The 10,391-nt window shown below is 49.7% G+C and overlaps 1 protein-coding gene across 1 annotated transcript in view; it reads right to left on the minus strand.

The window, feature by feature from the left end:
* LOC121586675 (adhesion G protein-coupled receptor B2-like) overlaps positions 1-10,391 on the minus strand; it is a gene marked incomplete at its 3' end in the record, with an annotated part of 426,163 nt that overhangs the window by 111,011 nt on the left and 304,761 nt on the right. Inside the window, 3 exon segments of the mRNA XM_041903589.2 lie at positions 1,627-1,728; positions 9,421-9,585; positions 9,866-10,030. Coding sequence (XP_041759523.2) covers positions 1,627-1,728; positions 9,421-9,585; positions 9,866-10,030 — 432 coding nt within the window.

Consider the following 10,391-nt stretch of genomic DNA (forward strand, 5'->3'; position numbering starts at 1 on the left):
AGTGGGGTAAAAAAGTATTTAGTCAGCCACCATTTGTGCAAGTTCTCCCACTTAAAAAGATGAGAGAGGCCTGTAATTTTCATCATAGGTACACGTCAACTATGACAGACAAAATGAGGGAAAAAAATCCAGAAAATCACATTGTAGGATTTTTAATGAATTTATTTGCAAATTATGGTGGAAAATAAGTATTTGGTCAATAACAAAAGTTTCTCAATCCTTTGTTATATACCTTTTGTTGGCAATGACACAGGTCAAACGTTTTCTGTAAGTCTTCACAAGGTTTTCACACACTGTTGCTGGTATTTTGGCCCATTCCTCCATGCAGATCTCCTCTAGAGCAGTGATGTTTTGGGGCTGTCGCTGGGCAACACGGACTTTCAACTCCCTCCAAAGATTTTCTATGGGGTTGAGATCTGGAGACTGGCTAGGCCACTCCAGGACCTTGAAATGCTTATTACGAAGCCACTCCTTCGTTGCCCGGGCGGTGTGTTTGGGATCATTGTCATGCTGAAAGACCCAGCCACGTTTCATCTTCAATGCCCTTGCTGATGGAAGGAGGTTTTCACTCAAAATCTCACGATACATGGCCCCATTCATTCTTTCCTTTACACGGATCAGTCGTCCTGGTCCCTTTGCAGAAAAACAGCCCCAAAGCATGATGTTTCCACCCCCATGCTTCACAGTAGGTATGGTGTTCTTTGGATGCAACTCAGCATTCTTTGTCCACCAAACACGGCGAGTTGAGTTTAACAAAAAGTTCTATTTTGGTTTCATCTGACCATATGACATTCTCCCAATCCTCTTCTGGATCATCCAAATGCACTCTAGCAAACTTCAGACGGGCCTGGACATGTACTGGCTTAAGCAGGGGGACACGTCTGGCACTGCAGGATTTGAGTCCCTGGCGGCGTAGTGTGTTACTGATGGTAGGCTTTGTTACTTTGGTCCCAGCTCTCTGCAAGTCATTCACTAGGTCCCCCCGTGTGGTTCTGGGATTTTTGCTCACCGTTCTTGTGATCATTTTGACCCCACGGGGTGAGATCTTGCGTGGAGCCCCAGATCGAGTGAGATTTTCAGTGGTCTTGTATGTCTTCCATTTCCTAATAATTGCTCCCACAGTTGATTTCTTCAAACCAAGCTGCTTACCTATTGCAGATGCAGTCTTCCCAGCCTGGTGCAGGTCTACAATTTTGTTTCTGGTGTCCTTTGACAGCTCTTTGGTCTTGGCCATAGTGGAGTTTGGAGTGTGACTGTTTGAGGTTGTGGACAGGTGTCTTTCATACTGATAACAAGTTCAAACAGGTGCCATTAATACAGGTAACGAGTGGAGGACAGAGGAGCCTCTTAAAGAAGGTCTGTGAGAGCCAGAAATATTGCTTGTTTGTAGGTGACCAAATACTTATTTTCCACCATAATTTGCTAATAAATTCATTAAAAATCCTACAATGTGATTTTCTGTAAAAAAAATTCTCAATTTGTCTGTCATAGTTGACGTGTACCTATGATGAAAATTACAGGCCTCTCTAATATTTTTAAGTAGGAGAACTTGCACAATTGGTGGCTGACTAAATACTTTTTTTCCCCACTGTAAGTGTACTATACTATAAGTGAAGCATGGTTTACCAGTGGCGTTAGTCGGACACTTGTTGTAGACTGTTTCTCCAGCCGAGGCACTTTTCCAGGTCATGGCTACAAGGTACTCATCTCTACAGATCTCATGAGGTGCTGCAGAGAGACAGAAGAGAGAGAGAGAGAGGGGAGAGTTAGATAGGACAAACACACTCACACACACATTGCAATTTAATGATATCCTGGAACAGCTTCCATTTTGCCAGGCATTTTATTCCCCTATGGCTTCCATTACCTCTACAATATACAGTATATTCATTAATCTTTATCCATCTCTCTCTTTGTTCAAATCTCTTTATCTCCCTCTCTACATAACCCTGAATGGTGAAAAATATTGAAAGATATAACATATTCAGTGTGGATAATAGAGAAAGAGAGAACGAGAGAAAGAGAGGGAAAGGGAGAGAGGGGAGAGAGAGAGCGAGAGAAAGATAGAGAGAGAGGGATTGAAGAGGGAGAAAAAAAACAAAGGAGAAGTGAAAAAGATAGCCTTCTTTTTAATCTAAATGTATGTTCCCCTCCAAACTCCTGGACAGATCTTTGAGCCATCAAAGGACTGGCTCTGATAGAATGCTCTGCTGCAATGTCTGACATCTAATCTATAGCCTCCCAGAGCACCACACACGCACGCACAAGGAAACACACACGCACACACACACACACAAGGGGTAAGAGAGTCCCAGTCAAAGTAAATGCGTATTAAACTATGCTGTTTGCTGCAGTAACTGACACACTGACAAATCACAGCAAACAGGGCTTTGAACAATTCGCCTCTGCCTGAGAGCTGAAAGGAGAGAGAGAGAGAGAGAGAGAGAGAGAGAGAGAGAGAGAGAGAAAAAGAGAGACAGAGAGACAGAGAGCAATAGATAGAGAGCGAGAGGGTGGGGGAGAGATATGGAGAGAGAGTGAGAGAGAGGGAGAGAGAGAGGAAGAGCGAGAAAGAGAGAGACAGAGAGCGAGAGCGATAGATAGAGAGCGAGAGAGAGAGAGAGAGAGAGAGAGAGAGAGAGAGAGAGGGTGGGGGAGAGATATGGAGAGAGAGAGAGAGAGAGCGCGAGAGAGAGAGAGAGATAGAGAGAGGGGGAGAGATATATCTAAAAAGTAAATGATTGGAATTAAGAAATATAGAAATATTAGGACAAGCAATGTCGGAGTTCGAGTATGTATGTATGTATGTACAGTGGTGTGAAAAAGTGTTTGCCCCCTTCCTGATTTCTTATTTGTTTGCATGTTTGTCACACTTACATGTTTCAGATCATCAAACAAATTTAAATATTAGTCAAAGATAACACAAGTCAACACAAAATGCAGTTTTGAAATGAAGGTTGTTAGTATTAAGGGAAAACAAAATCCAAACCGACCTGGCCCTGTGTGAAAAAGTGATTGCCCCCTACAACTTAATAACTGGTTGGGCCACCCTTAGCAGCAACAACTGCAATCAAGCGTTTGCGATAACTTGCAATGAGTCTTTTACAGCGCTGTGGAGGGATTTTGGCCCACTCATCTTTGCAGAATTGTTGCCACATTGGAGGGTTTTCGAGCATGAACTGCCTTTTTAAGGTCATGCCACAGCATCTCAATAGGATTCAGGTCAGGACTTTGACTAGGCCACTCCAAAGTCTTCATTTTGTTTTTCTTCAGCCATTCAGAGGTGGACTTGCTGGTGTGTTTTGGATCATTGTCTGGTGCAGAACCCAAGTTCGCTTCAGCTTGAGGTCACGAACTGATGGCCGGACATTCTCCTTCAGGATTTTTTGGTAGACAGCAGAATTCATGGTTCCATTTATCACAGCAAGTCTTCCAGGTCCTGAAGCAGCAAAACAGGCCGGTGGAACGGGCCGGGCCGGACTGGGGACATGCACTGCAGGTCTGGTGCGAGGAGCAGGAATGGGCCGGGCCGGACTGGGGACATGCACTACAGGTCTGGTGCGAGGAGCAGGAACGGGCCGGGCCGGACTGGAGACCCGCACCACAGGTCTGGTGCGAGAAGCAGGAACGGGCCGGGCCGGACTGGGAACACGCACCACTGGCCTGGTGCTGGGAGCAGGTACGGGGCATACCGGGCTGGCGACACGTAATACCGGTTTGGTGCGAGGAGCAGGGACGGGCCGTACTGGACTGGGAACACGCACCACTGGCTTGGTACGGGGAGCAGGTACGGGGCGTACCGGGCTGGTGACACGCACCACTGGTTTGGTGCGAGGAGCAGGGATGGGCCATACCGGACTAGGGACACACACCACAGGGCTGGTGCGAGGAGCAGGAACGGGCCGCGCCGGACTGGGGACACGCACCACTGGCTTGGTGCGGTGAGCAGGTATGGGGCATACCGGGCTGGTCAACAGGCACCACTGGTTTGGTGGGAGGAGCTGGTATGGGCCGTACTGGACTGGATACACACACCAGTGGAGCGGACTGCTCTGGCTCCGGAGTGGAGCCGCTGACCGGAGCTGGACTGGGCACCGGTGGAGCGGACTGCTCTGGCTCCGGAGTGGATCCGCAGACCGGAGCTGGACTGGATCTCGGTGGAGCGGACTGCTCTGGCTCCGGAGTGGATCAACCGACCGGAACTGGATCAGGCACCGGTGGAGTGGATTGCTCTGGCTCCGGAGTGGAGACGCTGACTGGAGCAGGACTGGACCCCGGTGGAGCGGAATGCTCTGACTCCGGAATGGAGCCGCTGACCGGAGCTGGATCGGGCACTGGTGGAGCGGACTGCTCTGGCTCCGGAGTGGAGCAAACTTCCGGACCCGTATCCATCCCCATCTCTGGAGCAGGACTAAACGCTGTGCCCAGCCTGGGCACCGATAAAGAGGAAAATTCCAGCCCTGTAATAGGACTGGTTGACGGCCCCAGACTGGGCACCGACACGTTTAGGAGCTCCCTGCAGGGGACCATCGCTGGAAGTCGGGTGAGTTGTGTGGTTGGAGGAGGTGTAGAAACGCCACCTCTCTCCCATCGCTCCAATGTACTCACCATGTGCACCATTGCGCTGCCGAGCGCCTGGATCCTGCTCGCCTGCTGTTGGATACGTTCCTCCAAAGATCCGGACGGACCGACTGTACCTGCTGACTCCATTTTAGGTGCGTGTTTCTGTCCTGGAACGGGCCATGCCGGACTGGGAACAGGCACCACTGGCTTGGTGCAGGGAGCAGGCACAGGCTGTGCCGGACTGGAAACACGCGCCACTGGCTTGGTGCGAGGAGCAGGCACGGGCCGTGCCGGACTGGGAACACACACCACTGACTTGGTGCGAGAAACAGACACGGCGCGTACCGGGCTGGGAACTGGCCCCACGAGTTAGGGAACAGAAACTCATTGTCGTCGTCATCCTCCGACTCCCCAGTGTAAAACTGTTCCCATTCCTGTTCCCATGGTCGTAGGGACTCCAACTGGAACCCCACCGGGTGCAGTGGTCGGGGCTCTTCTCTCTCGATCCGCAGGTCTTGGAGGACCTCTAAAATACCGTCCTCCTCCTCTCTAGTCAGCCCTTTCCCGGCCTCCTGCTGCCTCGTCGTCCACCCTGTGAGCCCCCCCCCCCTCAACATTTTCTTGGGGCTGCTTCTTGGGCTTCCTCTTCTGCCGACTTCATTGATGTCGCCGTTGATCCTCTCTAACCCGGGCTTCCTCTGTCTGTTCCCAAGGATGGCGATCCATCCCAGCCTGGATCTCCTCCCATGTCCAAGATCCCTTACCATCCAGGATCTCCTCCCATGTCCAGGATGTATGCTTCTGGCCACGCTGCTTGGTCCTCATTTGGTGGGATCTTCTGTCACGATCGTTGAGAGACGGGTCAGAACAAGGTGCAGCGTGGTATGCGAACATGTTTATTAAACTCAATAAACATAAACAAAACAATAAACAATGTAACGTGAAGTCCTCAGGCTATACACATACAAGCCTAAACACGGAACAAGATCCCACAGCTAATGTCTGAAAAGAAGGTTGACGACATCTGATCCTCGTTTGTTAAGTCTAATGACACTGCTGGTCCTGCTCACACTGCCCTACCCTATGCTTTGACTTCTTTCTCCCCTCTCTCTCCAGATAAAATCTTGCGACTAGTGACTGCAGGCCGCCCAACAACCTGCCCGCTTGACCCCATCCCCTCCTCTCTTCTCCAGACCATCTCCGGTGACCTTCTCCCCTACCTCACCTCGCTGATCAACTCATCCTTGACTGCTGGCTATGTCCCTTCCGTCTTCAAGAGAGCGAGAGTTGCACCCCTTCTCAAAAAAACCAACACTCGATCCCACTGATGTCAACAACTACAGACCAGTATCCCTTCTTTCTTTTCTTTCCAAAACTATTGAGCGTGCCGTCTTTAGCCAACTCTCTTGCTATCTCTCTCAGAATGACCTTCTTGATCCAAACCAGTCAGGTTTCAGGACTGGTCATTCAACTGAGACTGCTCTTCTCTGTGTCACGGAGGCTCTCCGCACTGCTAAAGCTAACTCTCTCTCCTCTGCTCTTGTCCTTCTAGACCTGTCTGCTGCCTTTGATACTGTGAACCATCAGATCCTCCTCTCCACCCTCTCCGAGCTGGGCATCTCCGGCGCGGCTCACTCCTGGATTGCGTCCTACCTGACCGGTCGCTCCTACCAAGTGGCGTGGCGAGAAGCTGTCTCCGCACCACGTGCTCTCACCACTGGTGTCCCCCAGGGCTCAGTTCTAGGCCCTCTCCTTTTCTCCCTATACACCAAGTCACTTGGCTCTGTCATATCCTCACATGGCCTCTCCTATCATTGCTACGCTGACGATACACAACTAATCTTCTCCTTTCCCCCTTCTGATAACCAGGTGGCGAATCGCATCTCTGCATGTCTGGCAGACATATCAGTATGGATGACGGATCACCACCTCAAGCTGAACCCTGGCAAGACGGAGCTGCTCTTCCTCCCGGGGAAGGACTGCCCGTTCCATGATCTCGCCATCACGGTTGACAACTCCGTTGTGTCCTCCTCCCAGAGTGCGAAGAGCCTTGGCGTGACCCTGGACAACACCCTGTCGTTCTCCGCTAACATCAAGGCGGTGACCCGATCCTGCAGGTTCATGCTCTACAACATTCGGAGAGTACGACCCTGCCTTACACAGGAAGCGGCACAGGTCCTAATCCAGGCACTTGTCATCTCCCGTCTGGATTACTGCAACTCGCTGTTGGCTGGGCTCCCTGCCTGTGCCATTAAACCCCTACAACTCATCCAGAATGCCGCAGCCCGTCTGGTGTTCAACCTTCCCAAGTTCTCTCACGTCACCCCCCTCCTCCGCACACTCCACTGGCTTCCAGTTGAAGCTCGCATCCGTTACAAGACCATGGTGCTTGCCTATGGAGCAGTGAGGGGAACGGCACCTCCGTACCTTCAGGCTCTGATCTGTCCCTACACCCAAACGAGGGCATTGCGTTCATCCACCTCTGGCCTGCTGGCTCCCCTTCCTCTGCGGAAGCATAGTTCCCGCTCAGCCCAGTCAAAACTGTTCGCTGCTCTGGCACCCCAATGGTGGAACAAGCTCCCTCACGACGCCAGGACAGCGGAGTCACTCACCACCTTCCGGAGACATTTGAAACCCCACCTCTTTAAGGAATACCTGGGATAGGATAAAGTAATCCTTCTACCCCCCCCCCCCAAAAAAAATAATAAATAAATAAAAAAATTGGAAAGTGGTTATCCCACTGGCTATAGGGTGAATGCACCAATTTGTAAGTCGCTCTGGATAAGAGCGTCTGCTAAATGACGTAAATGTGCCCTTGAGCAAGGCACTTAACCCTAATTGCTCCTGTAAGTCGCTCTGGATAAGAGCGTCTGCTAAATGACTAAAATGTAAATGTAAGCTAAGGTAGGCAAACAGGCTACTTAAGTATGATCCCCAATCAGAGACAACGAGCGACAGCTGCCTCTGATTGGGAATCACACCCGGCCAAACCTAGAAATACACATCTAGAAATAATAACATAGATCCTCACGCCCTGACCAAACCAACTAAAGACAACTGGCCTCTCAAGGCCAGGGTGTGACAAATATTCTCAGAGGCAACCCGGAACATATCCCAGTCCGCATGATCAATACAATCTTGAAGCATGGATTCCGATTCGTCAGACCAGCATTGAACAGTCCTTACCCCGGGTACTTCCTGTTTGAGTTTATGCCTATAAGAAGGAAGGAGCAGGATGGAGGCGTGATCTGATTAGCCCGAAGGAAGGCTGGGAAGGGCCTTGTTGCCGTCCCAGAAAGGAGAGTACTACAGGCAATGTGTTGATAAAACTTCAGTAGCCTTTTCCTCAGATTTGCTTTATTAAAGTCCCCAGCTACAATAAATGTGGCCTGAGGATATGCGGTTTCCAGTTTGCACAAAGTCCAGTGTATTTCCTTGAGAGCCGTTGTGGTATCGGCTTGAGGGGGAATATATAGAGCTGTGACGATGACTGAAGAGAATTCTCTCGGGAGGTAATGTGGTCTGCATTTGATTGTGAGGTATTTCAGGTCAGGTGAACAAAATGACTTGAGTTCCTGTACGTTACTACAATCACACCATGAGTAGTTAATCATGAAACATACACCTCCGCCTTTTTTTCCCCCCGAAGAGTTCTTTATTCCCATCTGCGTGATGTAATGGAAACCCAGATGGTTGTATGGACGGGGACAGTATATCTGGAGAGAGCCATGATTCCGTGAAACAGAGTATATTACAGTCGCTGATGTCTCTCTGGAAGGAGATCCTCGCCCTGAGCTCATCTACTTTATTGTCCAGGGACTGAACATTTGTGAGTAAAATACTCAGAAGCGGTGGATGGTATGCACGCCTCCTGTATGTAATACTACAAAGGAAATTCTGAGCTAATAGTGTGAGAAATATCAACAACAAATACTGAAAAGTTGCTTAGGAGCAATGAACAGAGTGACCATGTCTATCTGCGCCATCTTGTCCATTATAGGGAGAGGGAATAGTAAGAGAGAAAGGGGGTGAGAGAGAGAGGGAGATAGGAAGGTGGGAGAGAAAGTGAGAGAGAAAGGCATTAAGGGAGGGTGAATATTGAGATTGAGAGAGCGAGAGAGAGGAAGGAAAGGGAGGGAAACTTGTGTCAACAGAGAGAGAGGAAGTGAGGGATGGAGAGGCCTACAGGTAGACCGATAGATGGGAGAGAAATGCAGAAATGCAGTGGGACAGACAAAAAGTGTAGGCGGGAGAGGGAGGGAGGGAGGGAGGGAGGGAGGGACAGACAAAAAGTGTAGGCAGGAAAGAGAGGGAGGGAGGGAGGGAGCAGGGGACAGACAAAAAGTGTAGGCGAGAAAGAGAGGGATGGAGGGAGCAAGAAAATGGATAGACAGACAGAGTCAGAGAGAGAGAGATTAGAGGAGGAGAGAAGACAATAGACTGCTCTATAGTGCTGTGTTCCCCACAGGGAATCATCCTACTCTCTCGCTGTGATACAGTTTGACTGACACATGAAGAACCGCAATTAGAGTCAATTCCCTCATTCCACAATCGTTACAGAAACAATTATACCCCAACAATACCTAACTCAACACACACACACAGCTAGAAACACACTCATACACACTCAATAACAGACTTATTTACACATATACACCATAACACATTTCAACAAAACCAAACATATTTTCGCAAATGATCACATGGCCTCATACCATCACACACACACAGACACACAGACGCACACACACACAGACGCACACACACACACACACACAGAGACACACTCACAAACACACAGACAGACACAGTTAGACACACACACACAGACACAAACACACAGACACACACACTGACCGGGGCACTTCCTGTCATTGCAGGAGCGGACCTCCTCTCCAGAGCCGTCACAGGGGTAACCCTGTATCCCTGTCCCCTCACACATCCTGAAGCGACGCTGCCACCCTGAGTCACACGTCTTACTGCACAGACTCCAGTGGTTCCAGCTGCCCCAGTTACCCCCACCTGAAAAGAGAGGAGGGCAGAGGGGGGAGGGGGGAGATAGGAGGAGACATGGATTAATGTAAATCATGACATAACATGCACATACACACATACTGCATATATATGTTGTGTGTGTGTGTGTGTGTGTGTGAGTATGCCTGTCTGCTCTCTATGTCAATCAATCAAATGTATTTATAAAGCCCTTTTTACATCAGCAGATGTCACAAAGTGCTATACAGAAACCCAGCCTAAAACCCCAAACACCAAGCAATGCAGATGTGTGTGTATATCTTTGTCTTACCACCACAGGATGGGTTGGTACACTCCCTGGTCTCCTGGTGTGGTCCCTTACACTCTGCCCAGACTTGAACCGACGCACTACACCTCCTCTGTCTCTGCTGGCTCCCTGTGGAACAGGTTACACTGCACCTAGACCACGGAGCCCAGTCCAACCACTGGCCCTCCACTAGAGACAGAGAAACAGAGAGAGAGAGAGAGAGACAGAGACAGAGACAGAGACAGAGAGCCAGAGAGAGAGCCAGAGAGAGAGAGAGAGAGAGAGAGAGAGAGAGAGAGAGAGCCAGAGAGAGAGCGGGGAGGAGGTAGGTAGGTAGGTAGGTAGGTAGGTAGGTATGGAGAGAGAAAGAGAGGGAGAGAGAGAGGGAGGTAGGTAGAGAGAGAGAGATGTTAATTTATAGAAGCATTTAAAGAGAGACAGAAAGAAAGAGAGAAAGAAAGTACCCTTGTATATATGCCAGACCTAGCTTGTGCTGCAACGAAAAAATCCAGATTTCGAACACTCTTCGTTATGGAACCAATCAGAGTTC

Source organism: Coregonus clupeaformis, chromosome 17 (assembly GCF_020615455.1).
Source record: "Coregonus clupeaformis isolate EN_2021a chromosome 17, ASM2061545v1, whole genome shotgun sequence".
Lineage (NCBI taxonomy): Eukaryota > Metazoa > Chordata > Actinopteri > Salmoniformes > Salmonidae > Coregonus > Coregonus clupeaformis.